The sequence below is a fragment of the Aquarana catesbeiana genome, linkage group LG11 (assembly GCF_042186555.1).
Source record: "Aquarana catesbeiana isolate 2022-GZ linkage group LG11, ASM4218655v1, whole genome shotgun sequence".
Classification (NCBI taxonomy): Eukaryota; Metazoa; Chordata; class Amphibia; order Anura; family Ranidae; genus Aquarana; species Aquarana catesbeiana.
This window is the reverse complement of record NC_133334.1, coordinates 15,609,513-15,625,820: the sequence shown is the minus strand read 5'-3', so window position 1 is coordinate 15,625,820 and position 16,308 is coordinate 15,609,513. Positions and strand designations below refer to the sequence as shown.

At 44.3% G+C, this 16,308-nt stretch overlaps 1 protein-coding gene across 1 annotated transcript in view; it reads right to left on the bottom strand.

Annotated features, from left to right (window-relative positions):
- The window catches only part of LOC141112916 (vomeronasal type-2 receptor 26-like), a 62,497-nt gene that overhangs the window by 18,755 nt on the left and 27,434 nt on the right, over positions 1-16,308 (bottom strand). The window contains exon 3 of the mRNA XM_073606021.1: positions 14,800-14,963. Coding sequence (XP_073462122.1) covers positions 14,800-14,963 — 164 coding nt within the window. The remainder of the gene's footprint in view (positions 1-14,799; positions 14,964-16,308) is intronic.

Below are 16,308 nucleotides of genomic sequence, written 5' to 3'. Positions count from 1 at the left end.
CTTCCTGCGCAGATTGGTACAACTGTCTTTACAGCATCAGTTTAACATACACTGTGCATTTATTCCCGGCAGATACAATTTAGCTGCTGACGCACTGTCACGTTTTAATTATACCTCCTTTTTTGAACAGGTTCCCGAAGCCGAACCAATGTCGGCCCCTATCCCTGTCTGGTCACAACTGACCCTGGACTAGTTCAACATTTACACGGAGCAACGCAACTCATCAATCATTCACTCTCGCACAACACACTCAAAGCCTACCAGACAGCTTGGAAGGCGTTCAATAAGTTCCTCACATCCTGCCGTAAAGGACCAACAGATGTCAAACAGGTACTGGCCTTCACTGCGCACTGTCACACGCAGCTGGCCTTATCCTACAATATCATTCGGCTATATCTAGCCGGCATCCAACATTTCTTGACGCTTGAAGACCCCACGAAATCTTCACTGTTCTCATCACACGCTATACGAGCCATCCTAAGGGGCATTCAGAAACAACAACCAGTCATCAGCACCAAGCGCTTACCCATTACGGGGCCCATCTTTAGGGACATGTCAACTATTCTGGCTACTTCGCCATTCGGTCTGCTCCCCAGCACGGTCTTACAAGCAGCCATATATTTAGCTTACTATGGGTTCTTGCGACCTGGTGAATTCACCTCTAACAAACCCACAGACCAAGTACTATGCAGACGGCACTTGCTTCCATACCAAGACCATTTCATCCTGCACCTCGAGGTCTCTAAAACCCAGCAAACGGGCTCAGGAGTGAACATTCACCTCTACAAAACCAACAACAGCTGGTGTCCAGTCGCGGTACTCAACCGACTCCGGTCACTCCAGCCTGAGCAAGTCCCCTTCTACCATTCCCAGTTAAACCCTTAAGCGCCTCTCAGTTTGTGAAACACATAAGGATACTTCTCCGTAATCTTCACCTTGACCCTAGTCAGTATTCCGGACACTCCTTTCGCATCGGAGCAGCCTCCGCAGCATCCCGCCACGGGGTTCCAGACCACATCATCAAAAGACTAGGCAGATGGAAATCAGCCTGCTTCGCCTGGTATATCCCCAATCCGCAAATAGAGATGGCACAGGCATTCTCCAAATTGGCTCAATAAATAACTGAAAACCAATAAATATTATAACCCTACCTGAATGTTTTTGCCCCCTTATTTTGGCATACCGGCCATTAGACCAAGGCACACTTTCAGGTCCATTTCATATGGTAAGTCCACACTTTTAGGTCTATTTCCAATGGTAAGTCTCATCTTTACTATAAGTGTTATCTATGACATAGGGCTCCAACCATAAATATATATATATATATATATATTTTTTTTTTTATTTGTAGCTTCCATGTAAATAATTCCTGGTGATCCTGCCATGAAAGTCTCTGCTCAGGCCCTTCCTGTTGTATGGTGGACTCCTGTCACCCAATTGCGCTGCTATGTTACCACCTTGTCACATGAGATTCCACCATTGACTACAAGTGACCAATTCAATACATTATAAGCAAGCATGGTCCATTGTTGTCACCATCAGGAAACACACCCTAGAAAATGCCATACATCCATCATGGAGTGAATGCAGAGAGGAAGTGGTTGCAAATAGGTTGCAGCAGGTTGCAGCACTAGGGGGTTGATTTACTAAAGGCAAAAAGACTGTGCACTTTGGAAAGTGCAGTTGCACATGGCAAGAGCAGTTGCTCTGCTGACTTTCATCAACCAATCATGTGCAAACAAAAATGCTGTTTTTTTTTATTTTCCTTGCATGTGATTGGGTATTCTTTGCAAAGTGAAGCTTTACCTCATTTACTAAGCTCTGGAGCAACTGCACTTGCAGAGTGCGATTGCACTTTTCAAGGTGCACAGTCTATTGGCCTTTAGTAAATCAACCCCAAGAATTTGAAAACAAGTGAAATACTGTCATACCCTCACGTCAGATTGACACAGTACCAGACACTATTCACCTCCTTTCTTTTTTCTTAAACAGATAGAATTTTCTTATGGTGGCATTTAACACCTTGCTTTCCGGGCACTTTCACCCCCTTCCTGCCCAGGCCAATTTTCAGCTCTCTGCGTTGTCGCACTTTGAATGACAATTGAATGACAATTGTAAGTCCCTGAGTCTTACTGTTCAGATTAGTTAAAATATTGTTGCTCTCCTTATTCATAGGTGGTCACTACGGTTTTGCTCCTGATGAGTGGCTATAAAGTCCGGAAACGTGTAGAGCTTTCAACTACCGTTATGTGTACTCAATCATTAACCATGTATAGTCGTTCCATCTTGATTTATCTTTTTGTTTTTGTTATTTTTTCCAAGTGACACTTTTATTTTGGCCCTGCCTCTTATACCGGCTGCTCAGTTCACCTTTTTCAGCGCTTGGGGGGCCCGGTGTGACGCTCTATGGCTGGCCTGGAGGAGTTGTGACACCTCCTGACTCCCTTGAGTTGTTGGTGCATGACGTTGGGGGCAGTTCTGTGGTGGTGCTCACCGCATGAGCCTCTCCTTGTGCAGGGTCTCTCACCCTGGTCACTTTTTATCACATTTTTTCATTGCATCCACATGTTTTTTTGTCTCCCATGCCCTCCTTTACCTTACAGCAGGTATTTATTCCTTCTTACCCCCCTCTAGACTCACTTCCTCCCCACTGTTCTCCCTTCCCTTTCTCTGCTATTTCTTTCACTGCTACGGCCTCTCTCTTAGGTTCTTTTCTTTCATTCCATTCTTCTTTCAATACTTTCTTTTTCTTCCCCCTCTTTTTCTCCCTTCTCTACTATTTTCTACCTTACCTTTTGCCTATTTCTTCTTCATTCTCCCACACCCTCCATACACTTCATCTTTTCTCACTCACTCAGAAATGTATTGTTCATTTTTTGTTTTTTAGTGCTCCTCCAAAATGAGGCCACTTTCCTGTCATCACCTACTAGTGTGCTTTCTTTCCTACACCCTGACCCACCCGGGGTTTGCCTGTGTTGGGTGTTCGTCACCCGGATGTGCTGCCTCAGCTCCAGGATGTGGCACTTCTGGCTGGCTGGACTTCCATGGCTGTACCACCATTGTGCAGATATTTTTGTAAGTCCGTGGGTCAAATGTACTTATGTGGGGCTTCATGTTTTGCATTTGCCCACTTGCTGTTCATATTAGTTAAAATATTGTTGCTCTCCTTATTCATAGGTGGTCACTACGGTTTTGCTCCTGATGAGTGGCTATAAGGTCCCGAAACGTGTAGAGCTTTCAACTACCGTTATGTGTACTCAATCATTAACCATGCATGGACGTTCCATCTTGATTTATCTTTGTGTTTTTGTTATTTTTTCCAAGTGACACTTCAATATGTCACACAATTATATAATTATCATTTATATTTTTTATATGTAAAATTCTTCATATGTTTGCCTAAAAAGTCCTTGTTGGAATGTATTTTTAAATGGAATACAAAATACTAATTTATAGCTATGTGCAATAATATGTAAATATATGAATGAATTCATTAAAAACTGCTATTTTGTCCAATTTATATCCCTGCTCCCGTGTTGCCTCATTCAAAGTCCCGCCTCTTGCTCTCTTTTTCTTTATATCATTTTTTGCCACATTTCTGTATCTCATTTTCTGACTACCTATCACCAGAGTTGGGTCAAATGGTTCGGGCTGAGCAAAAATTCGGGCCCAACATCGCCTGTTCATCCGTTCGGCGAACACCCAAATTTGTGGGTTGCTCAGCAGGATGTTCACCCGCTGAGTGCCCCACAATGCACTACATGCATCACAGTGCATTCTAGGGCCCTAATTGGATGAAGCCTTGCACCTGACTGCTGGTCAAGTGTATGGCTTTCGCAATTAGGGCAAAGAGCACTGTCAGAACCATGATTGAAGAAAGTGATCATGACTTTCTCCAATCATGGCTCAGTGCTTATAGTCCCACCCCACACTATAAAAGGTTACTTCCCATAGCGGAGAGGAGATAGAGCAGGGCTCAGTTTGCTGCTAGCGAGTTAGTGTGTTCACTTATTGAGTGTAGAGTGTTAGTATAGTGTGTGAGTATAGTGTGTCACTCAGTATAGTGTGTGAGTATAGTGTGTCACTCAGTGTGGTGTGTCAGTATAGTGTAGTGTCAGTGTAGTGTGTTAGTGTAGTGCAGTGTTTAACACAGCATTGCATAACATTTAGTGCTGTATACAGTGCTGTATACCTTTTTTTTTTGCATTTTTTTGTCTTTTTTTTTGTCCCCTGCCTGCCCCCTTTGTTTTAAATTGTCAGCTGCAGTTTTTCTGACTGTAACGCTGGTGTTCCCCCCATCATGTCTGAGAGCCCAGCAAGCAGGGGCAGACGTTCCCATGCAACTATGAGAGGGCCAGCAGCGTCTGTGACCACAGGCAAAGGTGGATGTGGTCCGTCCTCAGGCAGGACACTTTTGTCCCTGTTTAGTGATGTTGGCCGTGCTATCCAGCCACAGCATGCAGAGGAAGTGTTGGACTGGCTTACTAAACCATCCTCATCCTCTTCATCCTCCTCATCCTCTTTGACCCAAGCTGACACTTGTGCAAAGTCCACCGCAGCTGCCAGAGCGGCTTATTCTGCCTCTTTTTCAACAGCTGCTCCTGCCATAGCCCCAGCATCATGCATGGAGGAGTCAGCTGAATTATTTGACCACAGCATCAGCCAATTGCTTCTTGACGATGCACAGAAATGACTTCATTCTTATGTTGGTTCTGAGGTAGAGAAAGGTAGGAACATACAGAAAAGGGGAGAACACTGATAAACAACAAATTGGCAGTCATGTTTCCCCAGCTGCAGAGTATTGCCAAGTTGGCTCCAGTGATGATGAGGATGGAGGGGATGATGATGATGAGGTCACTGATAGAGATGTTCCAAACACCCCTCTGTTCGGAAGTTCTGGTGCGAACCATGCGGCCCTGAGCTGCAAACTCTATTAAAGTCTATGGGAGCCGAACATGAAAAATGAAAAGTCCCCATTTTAAAGGCTTACATGCAAGTAAGTAATTTTAAAAAGGGTATGGGGGTCCGGGTACTGCCCTAGGAGACATTTTCTTTTAAAAGATAGTTTTTATAGGAACAGTGATTTTATTGATGTTTAAAGTAAAACAATAAAAATGAAAAATTCCTTGTCAGTGGTTGTGGGGGTCTGTGGGCAGGGAGCTTTAACAAGGGGGCCCCCAGATCCCAGCTCCCCCTTATGTAAATGAGTATGGGGTACATAGTGCCCCTACCCATTCACCAAAAAAGTGTGAAAAAGTAATAAAAACACAGAAACAGTTTTTTACAATTCCTTTATTTAAAAACAAAATAAAACAGTGTCTCTCAATGCACCGGTTGGTGAAGTAAAAAAGGGGGCAGTGCCATCAGGTGATGCCACGAGGTTGCCCCGCTCCTTACCTATATATGAACTGTCAAAAGGCTGGGGAGGAATTCAGTGGTCAGCCATCAACAAGTGCAGAGCATTTTTTTTTCTTTTTAGGGTCCATTGGTGTGGCGGGTGTGGTGATTGACGATGGTGTTATATTGGGGCACACTGTTTATTTATTTTTTAATAAAGAAATTGACAAAAACTCTCTCTGTGTTTTTATTTATTGTTGGCACTTTTTTGGTGAATGGGTAGGGGTACAATGTACCCCAATGCACTCCATACTCATTTCCATGGGGGACAGGATCTGGGGACCCCCTTGCTATCAAATTCTGATATGTTCCCTGCCCACAGACACCCATAACCACAGCCCAGGGTTGTGGGGATGAGGCCCTTGTCCCCATCAACATGGGGACATGGTGCTTTGGGTTGGGGGGCAGAGCCCCCCATGCCCCAAAGCACCCCCCATGTTGAGGGCATTTGGCCTGGTATGGTTCAGGAGGGGGGGGGACTTACTGAACCAAAGGGCCAAGAATGGATTGGGGAAGGAACCCCGTGCATTTTTTTTTACTTTTTTATTGCTGGCAATGTTTTTTTTTTTCAGCTGTCAGCAGGGAAGCCCATTGACAGCTGATGATTAATTGGTTGTTAACCACTTGCTGACCATGCTATAGCTGAATGATGGCTGCAGCACGGCTGTTAGTTCTGGGAGGGCATCTATTGACTTCCTCCCATGCTCATGCTTCTCGCATGCCCCCTGGGGCTCGCAGCCGAGAGTGTCCATGATGGCTGGGTGCTCAGGACCCAGCGCACGTAGGATTAGGGAAAAGGGCCAATGACAGGCCTTTTACCATGTGATCACTCAGTTCAATGATGGAGCAATCACTTTGTCAAACTGGCGCCATGTCCAGTTCATCTCTGTGCTCTCCTCACAGCGTGTGAGGAGACTGCAGCAGCCTGAGTAGGTTGGATTGGGGTGCCCACGGTGCTCATCCGTGCCTCATCAGTGCTCATCCATGCCTTATCCGTGCCCATCAGTGCTCATCAGTGCTCATCCATGCCTCATCTGTGCCCATCAATGCTCATCCATGCCTCATCCTTGCCCATCTGTGCCCATCAGTGCTAATGTCAGGTTAATGATGCAATGCAGTGCCTCAGCTGGTCTGTCTAGGGGACAGGAGCCACATTGGAGCAGAGATTCTTTCAGCTCTACAGGGGCAGGCCCAGAGGTGGTTCACACCATGGAAGCTTGAGCCAGGAATGGTGGTGTGCGATAATGCCACTAACCTTCTGTTCACACTTCGACAGGGAAAATTGACACATGTGCCATGCCTGGCACATGTCCTCAATTTGGTGGTGTAGCATTTCTTAAACAGGTACCCAGGTTTGCAAGATCTTCTAAGGCAGGCCAGAAAAGTCTGTAGCCAGTCATACACAGCCAGACCAGTTTGGTTGGCTTAAATTCAGCGAGAATTCCACCTGCCTGTAAACCACCTAATTTGTGACATGTCTGCCAGGTGGAACTCAAATTTGGCAATGCTGCAGTTGCTGCACATGCAGCAGAGGGCCGTCAACGAGTACCTGTGTGAGTATGGCACAAAGAAAGGGTCAGGAGAGCTTTTTCTCCACGCCAATAGATGCTGATAAAGGATACATGCACTGTACTGTCACCATTTGAGGAGGCCACAAGGATGGTGAGCATGCATCAGTTGTGTTCCTGCTGGAGCATATTCCATAAGGCATTATGGACAGGGCGCTCAAGGCAGAGCAGTGGGAGGAAAAGGAGAACTTCTTTTCATCTCAAGGCCCACTTTATGCAGGCACTATTCTTGTGATGCCACAAAATAAGCAAGAGGAGAGGGAAGAGGAGGATTCCGGCAGTTTTGGAGGCATAGAGGTATAGAAGGAGAGGCAGACATACGTCAAACCTTAAAGGAAGGTTTTCCATCCCCAGAAACCTTGAGAGTAGTACGTGGCTGGAAGGAGGTAGTTCCAGATACTGTTAACCACAGTGACCCCAAGGACTCTGTGTCTCATACCTCCACAAACTTGCAGTGCATGGGCTCCCTTATTCTTCAAAGCCTGCAAAAGGACCTGAGAATTTGTGGCATCAAGGAGAAGGACCATTATTGGTTGGCAACCCTCCTTGACCACCGTTACAAGGGGAATGTCTCGGAACTCATTCTGCCTCAAAGAGGGAGCAGAGGATGAAATATCTTGAGGACACCTTAAAGACGAGTTTATGTAACGCCTTTTTAGAATCTGCTAGTTTACTGTCAGCTTCCATATTCCATAATCAGCATCTGCATCATATGGGGGAAGATTATTCAGGGGTGGAAATAAACATGGAGAGCTTTCCAGTACATGATCCACTGGGTGTCTGGGTCATGAGAAAAGACGGCTGGCCAGAACTTGCCCAATATGCAATTGAGCCTGTGGGCTGCCCCACATCCAACATGCTTACCGAACGGGCATTCAGTGCTGCTGGTGGTTTTGTGACAGATAAAAGAGCACTTCTGTCCACAGACTCCGTTGACCGGCTGATAATTGTCAAAATTAATCAGTCCTGGATTAGCAGCAGCTATCAAGCCCCTGATGCTGATGTCGCTGATTAAGTGTTATTGCGATCTCAAATCTCTGCAAGACTGTCTAGGCTACCTATCTTTGTGGGCGTTGATTTTTTCTTGAAGTAATTCTTTATATTGGTTTCATGGGCACAATTTTTTTTTTTGGCATCTATCGACAGGAGTAGACCTGGGGGCCCACTTTCTTTTATCCTCTGAAGTAGAAGTAACGTTCTCACCCGATTATCTCTTCCCTCCCTTCTAGGGGTGAATCCCACCTGATCCGGATGTACCAAAAGTCCTTTCATCCTACCTGCCCATACCTTAGCGTACAATTTTATATCTGCATTGAGGAGTGAAATTGGCCTGTAGCTGGAACACATCGTCCCATCTTTCCCTTCCTTCAGGATTACTGTGATCATGGCTGACAGGTCCTCTCTACTTATTTCATAGTCCACCCCCAGGCCATTCATATATTGACATAGCCTTGGGGTTAAGATCTCTGTATTTTTTATAGTAATATGTAGTAAACCCATCCGGGCCAGGGCTTTTCCCCTGGGCCAAATTCCTTCTCTGGTATAAGAGTCTCTAATGTCTCCCTTACGTTCTCTGGGATCTTATGTAATCTAGCTTTTTTTTAAAAAGTCATTTTTTTTACCTCCCTTTTCATCTGATTGACATCCACCCTGACCCACTGAATACAGATCCTGATAGTAATTTTTGAATGTTTCAGCTATGTCTTTAGTCGAGTGTACTTTGGTTTGAATTTTTTCAATATAATTTGCAGCTTTTTTCTTTTGCAGCATTCTGGCAAGGTTTGCTAGCTTTATTCCCCCACTGTTATCTTTCTTTAGCTATTCTATTGAAAGTTTTTCGGGTTTCTTATTCCATAAGCTCCTTCGATTCATCGCTTTTCGTTACTAAATTTTGGAATACCCCTGAGTGTTTGCCCAGATGTTTTTTGTGTACTTGTTCGGCTCTGCATATTTCTTCCGTTCATTTTTTAATTTTCCCTGTTCTCTCTTTTTTTTCTTCTTGATCCTACTTCTATCAAAATCCCCCTTATGTAGGCTTTCTGAGCCTCCCACATGGTAGTCCACAATACCTCCCCTTTATCATTTATTGCAAAAAATTGCTCAATTTCCTTCTTCACTATTGCTGAGTTTGTCTCGTCCTGAATTAGGTCCTCATTTAGTCGCCAGGTTGTCTTTGGTTTCCAGGGACGTTCATCTTCATACCCACTGGGGAGTGATCTGATAGTGTAGATATCTCTACCCTGGAATCTATCACCCAGTAGATGATTCTATGGTCGACCTATATATAGTCAATCCTCAAGTAGGACCCGTGTACAGGGGAGTAAAATGTAAAATCTTGTGTTTTAGGGTGAAGGATCCTCCAAATGTCCACCATTTGGCACCTGTACAATTTTTGTTTTATCTTCCTTAATTGTGCGTTATTCGTCCCCTGCACACGGGACGTACTGTCCAATCCTGGGTCCAAGCAGAAATTCATATCTCCCATCAGGATCACGTACCTCTTTTTGAAATCCATCAGCTTCCCCAAGGTAACATTCAAGCATTTAATTGGATTCCTATTCAGAGCATAAATCTTTGCCAGTGTGCATTCCAATTCTCCTACATTACCTTTTAGGAAGAGAAATCTTCCTTCTGGGTCCATCAACCTTTCCTCAAGGATAAACCTGGTTCCTTTTGCGAACCCTATTGCAACCCCCCTTGCTCTCTTAGTGATTGTATCTCCATATTACCATGTCGGGAAATCAGAGGAGTGCAGTTTCACATTAGACTCATGGGATAGATGGGTCTCCTGCAAAAAGATCACCTCTGCCCCATACCTTTTTAACCCTTTAAAATCTTATATCTCTTAGTGGGAGTATTTAATCCCCTGACATTATAAGTTATGAAATTTATTGTTGTCATTTCTTTTTCACTGTTTTCTTGTGCTGACCACACTTTTCTTGTCCTAGTGGAGGATCCGATGTACTTTTATATGCAATACCAGAGGTGCCCTCCCTCCTCCTCCCATCCCCCAACACCACTCCCCCCCTCCCCCACACTCCTCCCTCACCCCCTCTCCCCCCTCGTCTTGGCCCTATTCCGGCCACTAGATCATTGAGAGCCCAAAAAACCAAGGCCCTCTCCAGATCTCTTTGTCCTGAGGTGAGGCTCCAAGTGTGCCCCCCCACCCCTCCCCACAAGATGAATACTGCGGATGAGGTGAACCGGCCAATCACCGGAAGCCCACTCCTGATCGACCCACATCATCCTTCCATGACCACCCCCCCCAACCCCCCCCCGGACCACCCAACATCTAAATTTTAAATTATACCTATGACCTATGATTGTTATCTTCTTCCTGTAAGAATTCCTATTCTTCCTCAAACCAACCCGGCAGGTCTGACACCTGTAAATCAAGTTTATTACAAAATTCCTCTAGCTCTTCGGGGAACCGTAATTTGGCAGATCCCCCCCCCCCCCCCCGAAACCCACCAGACAGGCTGGGAACCCCCAGCTATATATAATGTTTTGATTTCTCATCATCTCCAGTAGGGGCTTAAGTAGTCGCCTTCTTGCAAGATTTTCTGGGGCCAGATCAGAGCACACCTGTAACTCAGCTCCCTCATAGGACAGTTTTCCTCTTAATTGCATCCAGATTTCCATTTTATCTTCATAGAATCTAAATCTTACTAATATGTGGCCTTTCTGTTTCTGAATTGTAGAAATTTCTGACCCGGTGCACTCTCTCTATTCATGTTTGATTCTATTGAATTTTCCAACCTCAGGAACATCTCCATCATTTCTCCTTTTGTGGGGGGATGAGCCTCGACTGTTTTCCCCTCTACTCTGCTCATTTCTAGCTCGCTCTCTGTAGTAAAGTCCTCCCTGGAGTGGTCTGATGTCTCTCCAATTTTTTTTTCAGTACCTTTTTTTTCCATTTTAGTTGATCCCTGTTTCTCCGAATCCATGCTCCTGGGACTGGCTCCCTGTGACATAAACTGTTTGATCGAACTGGCCACAGTTTTATCTTTCGGGGACTTGGGGGCTCCCCCCTTGTTGATTTGGTTGAAACTTTACTCATGTTACCTTTCCTTTATATCCCTCTTATCTGTTTCCCCAGCCTTAATGCCCTCTACTCCCTCCAAATCAATTTAATGAAATGGAGGAAGAGAAAAAAAAAAGGGGGGGATCACTCTGCTAAAATAGCTGAGATCGGCTGTCACGGGGCCCCCTGCTTTTCTATACAAGTAAAGGGTATAAAGACGGTATGATTTTACAATTCTGACTGCAGAACATGCTATTGCCAAGGAGATTTTTAGTTTATATCTTGTGCTCCCGCACAAACAATACAGTACAACATGGTGAACTGCTCTTTGATGTGCTTACTAGGAATAATTTAACCAGATATGCGCCATTCAAGTATAGTACACCTGGTCACCATTTCTTATCATATGCCTGTTCAGCTGGTTCTTTGGGCAAATGCAGTACTCCTCTTGGCTTTGTATAATTCCGACACTGCTATTTATTCCTCTATTAAAAGTGAAAGAACAACAAAAGAACAGACCACCTCATAAGTTCTCTGTATTGTGCAATAGGCAAAGTCCTACCTCTCGATAATCCTTTTTGGGATATGGCACTTTACACATGGTTACCTCTTCAATTCACCAATTGTTATTTCATCTATGATACAATCCCATTTAGTAACTGGCAGATTATTCTCATATACTGTAACAATGATACAAATCCAGTGCTATCCTATACCATCCCTTACGGGGTATCTCTCTTTTCTGCCCTTCCGTGCTCTTTGTCATCGGCTCCTGTTACTCAACAGATCCGGGTTCCCTCCCGGTCTTCACCTTGTCAGCCACATGGAACCTCTTGGTCTGCGAGGGTTCTGCAGGGGCCACAATAAATAGGTCTTAGGGCACTCACACACAGGGAAATCGGGGGTGGAGGCTTGGTGAGGGAAGGCAGGGGGAGTCAGCCCCCGCTGTTCTCGTACGCCGTCCCACTCTGTCACTGTCACAGTCCAGCTGATCCCATATGTCTCTATGAGCGGGCATCGCAGCGGTGGCGCGTGGGTTCTGGATCGGCCAGCGTAGGTATCCTCTGCGGGGACGAAGCGTCTCTCATATCGTCTCCTCCGCCGGGTACCGCTGCAGCTCTCCTCAGGTCGGCGCCCGCTTCCCGGCCAGCTGACACACTCAGGCCCCTCCCTCCATGACGGACGTTACATCCTCACATCCTCACGTCTCCCATCTCCGACCTCATGGGCACAAATAACACCCAAGGACCAATTTTTCTGTGTTTGACAGGTGCATAAAATTTTAATTTTCTACAGCAAGTCCAAATCTTGCTTTTATTAAGAGTACCTCTAAAAGGTTACGGGGTGAAGGCACCACCATCGCCCAAAGACCAATTTTTCTGCAGCTGCGTGACAGGGGTGCCAAATTTCATTTTTTTTACAGCAAGGCCATTTCTTGCTTTCATCAAGAGTACCTCTATGAGGGTTTATGGTGTGAAGGCATTACTAACACCCAATTTTTCCGTACCTTTTACTTCTATCCAAAGTCTGCAAAAAAGACACCAGACTTTATCTAATAAAAATTTGTAATCTTGTCCTGAGTGTACTATAATTTGGCTTCTTCACATAAGGCTTGCTCATTGTAGTGCAAAACTTTGTTATTTCCATCTAAAGTCTGCCAAAGAGACACCAAAATGTATCCAAAAAATCTCCATTTTTTTTGCGAATGCACTAAATTGTGGCCTCATCATATAGACTGGCTCCCCAAGCCATTGTTTACTAAATAAAGAAAGCTTGCAGGGAAAATCAATTTAAATGTATTTTTTTTTCTTTATAAATGTCAGATTTGCTGCAGAAGGTTCTATACAAGGTACAAATGGGCCACTTTACATTCAGACTAAGGGGACCCCGTAGGCCTTATATTTAAAGGAATTTTCATTTTTATTTTTTCACTTTAAGCATCATTAAAATCACTTCTCCCTTAAAAACAATCTTTTTTCAAAGTTTTTTTTTGCATTGATACATTTCCCCCAAGGCAGTAGATGGGCCCCCATTCCCTTTTTATGGCCAATGACTTGCATATAAGACTTCAAAATTAGGAATTTTAATTTTTTCAGGGTCCCATAGATTTCAATAGGGTTAGTGGCTTGTGACCGAACTTTTGCGATGTTCGAGAGTTCTGGCACAAACCAAACCTTTTTGTAGCACCATTAATTTTTCCTGACACCTAAATATATATCTAGACCAGACAACAGGAAAAGAGTATGTGAACGCTAAATTTATTTTTGGTATGTTTCATATGATGCCTCACTATATATAGTGTTATTAACTGCCTCACCAGGCAGCCCAGCTCTCGTTCTGGGCGGGCATCATATGACATCCTCCCAGAACGACCGCACTCACGCGCCCCTGGGGAGCACATCGTGGCGATCGGTGGTGCGGTGTGTCAGTCAGACACACCGCTACACTGATCTCGGTAAAGAGCCTCTGACGGAGGCTCTTTACCACATGATCAGCCGTGTCCTATCACAGCTGATCACAATGTAAACAGGAAGAGCTGTTGATCGGCTTTTCCTCACTCGCGTCTGACAGATGCAAGTTGAGGAGAGCTGAGTGGCTGCTCTCCAGACAGGGGGGGGGTCTGTGCTGATTGTTTATCAGTGCAGCCCCCCTCAGGTGCCCACCCAGGACCACCAGGATGCCGCTAGGACCAGCAGGGATTGGCACCACCCTGGACCACCAGGTATGCCACACTAGACCACCAGGGAAATGCCAATCAGTGCCCATCCCAAATGCCTGCCAGTGCCAGTGCCATCAGTGATGCCTATCAATGCCATCTATCAGTGCCGCATATCAGTGCCCAGCAGTGCCGCCTATCAGTGCCCAGCAGTGCTGGCTATCAGTGCCCAGCAGTGCCGCCTAGCAGTGCCACCACTGAGTACCCATCAGTGCAGCTTTTCAGTGCCAATCAGTGTCACCTATCAGTGCCCATCAGTGCCCACCAGTGCCACCCATGAGTGCCCATTAGTGCTGCCTATCAATGCCCATCAGTGCTGCATATCAGTGCCACCTACCAGTGCCGCAGTACCTATCAATGCCATCTATCAGTGCCGCATATCAGTGCCCAGCAGTGCCGCCTATCAGTGCCCAGCAGTACCGCCTATCAGTGCCCATCATCAGTGCCCATCAGTGCCCATCAGTGCCACCTCATTGGTGCCGCCTTATCAGTGCCTGTCAGTGCCGCATTATCAGTGCCCATCAGTTAAGGAGAAAACATACTTATTTACAAAATTTTATAACAGAAACAAAAGAAAACATTTTTTTTTTTAATTTTAGGACTTTTTTTATTTGATAGAAAAAAATAAAAACCCCAGAGGTGATCAAATGCCACCAAAAGAAAGCTCTATTTGTGGAAACAAAATGATAAAAAACCTGTTTGGGTACAGTGTTGTATGACTGCGCAATTGTCATTTAAACAGGGACAGCGCTGAAAGCTGAAAATTGGCTTGGGCAGGAAGGGGTGTAAGTGCCCTGTATTGAGGTGGTTAAGCATATTCTTTTTTTGTAAATGTGTTGCAAAGTTTCTTAGCCAGATAGCAGCACTTCCTGTTCCAGGTTGACAACACTAAGCTGATGCTTCACAAATTGCAGCAGTGTTGTCAACCTGTTGTACTTACTTCTTTAGTTGACCATTAGGATGTCTATCTGCTATACCTAATATTACAAACAGTAAGCTGCAAGTTGGACACCTGTCACAAATCATGACTCGTTGACACATTTCTACCGAAGGATTCTAATAAAAGTCTATTTTTTGGCCACATTTGTGCTCACCTTGTGTCTATATTTTCCTTCATCTGTCTGACCTTTAAGAGAAGAATAATTCTGAGATGAATACAGAACTTGTAGAGCATTAACCACATGTTCCACCGCGCGATACACAGGAGATGTAGTTCTGTCAGATGAATAATCTCCGGAGTCTGGTAAATGTTCCTGACCTGTACAATTGTGAAGAGAAATATAATACAATTTTTCATACAAAGTATCTTTTTTTGTGTTCCCTGACAAGCAGAAAAGTGTTGTCATCCACAGATTTTCAAGTAACTTGTCTTTTGGGCGGATCATTGGATGGAAACCATCAACAAAATTCTTAAAATTCTTATCAGCTTCAGACCAAAAGTTCAAGGATAAGCTACAATTCAAAATCTCTGGATACTTTTCTAAAAGAGGAATATTTGAGGCCCAATTAGGAGGGAGGATGAATGTTACATCCCCGTATAATCTTCTCAGTGAGGAATGAAACATGGCATCATGATATGTTCCACAGAGTATGATCACTTTTACCGATGATTTCTCAATGGTGCTATATGCACTTTCCAAAGCACGACTTTCAGGCATTAATACACTGATACCAGTTGTTATTATAAAAGCCACACAATACCTACGATTTGACAAAATTCTTAATAACCAAGATGATTCTTTTTCTCCACTTTCATCTGCAGATGTTATTATTCCAACCCAAGTCCATCCAAAATGTCTCAGTAATTCTGATATATAATGATAAATCCTAAAGTCATCTTGGACTGTACGGTAAAAAATGGGAACGCTAGCTCTGTCGTTCAATGTATGATCCACTGCCCCATAACTGACCTAAAACACAGGATGATGTGTTTCAACATTTTGGCTATAAACTGACAAGAAATGGCTAAGCTTCAAAGGATTTAGGAAGACACACTTTTTCTAAAATGAGATTTACTGCACATTCTCTAAACATTTACATACAAATCCTTAGCTGTGTCCATGAAATACATCCACATAAAGAATAACCTGCACATTCAGTGGGCCAAGCAACATATACCCTCATTCACCAAAATCTGCACTTCAGCTGTAAAAAGTGACATTCACCTCATAGCCACCTAAAAACTTTTTTCTTGCAGATCCATAAAGCTATAAAGATTGCCTCCCTTTGAGGGCCACTAGTGGAAACTTTGCATGACTGCTGCCTCTCAATCCCTTCTGTCACTGACAGATGGAATGCAACTAATGATCAGTATCCAAATATGACATAGTGATCACATGTAGGCTATGGTCCTCATTGACAAAAAAAAAGCTTTCAGCCTACAGCTAGCCATTGCCACTTTTACACCAACTGTTTTGTTTTTTGTTTTTTTGTTTTTTTTTAGGGTAAAGGTTCCGTTACCTGTAGGAGGTGTTTACAGCTATAATCCAACATTATGCTAGAGCCAACAGTTGAAGGATGTGGCAAAACACAGTGTGGAACACCATAGAAAAACACAAGGACACGTTAGGAGCCTTTTAGTTTTTTTTTCTAAGTTATCTTTA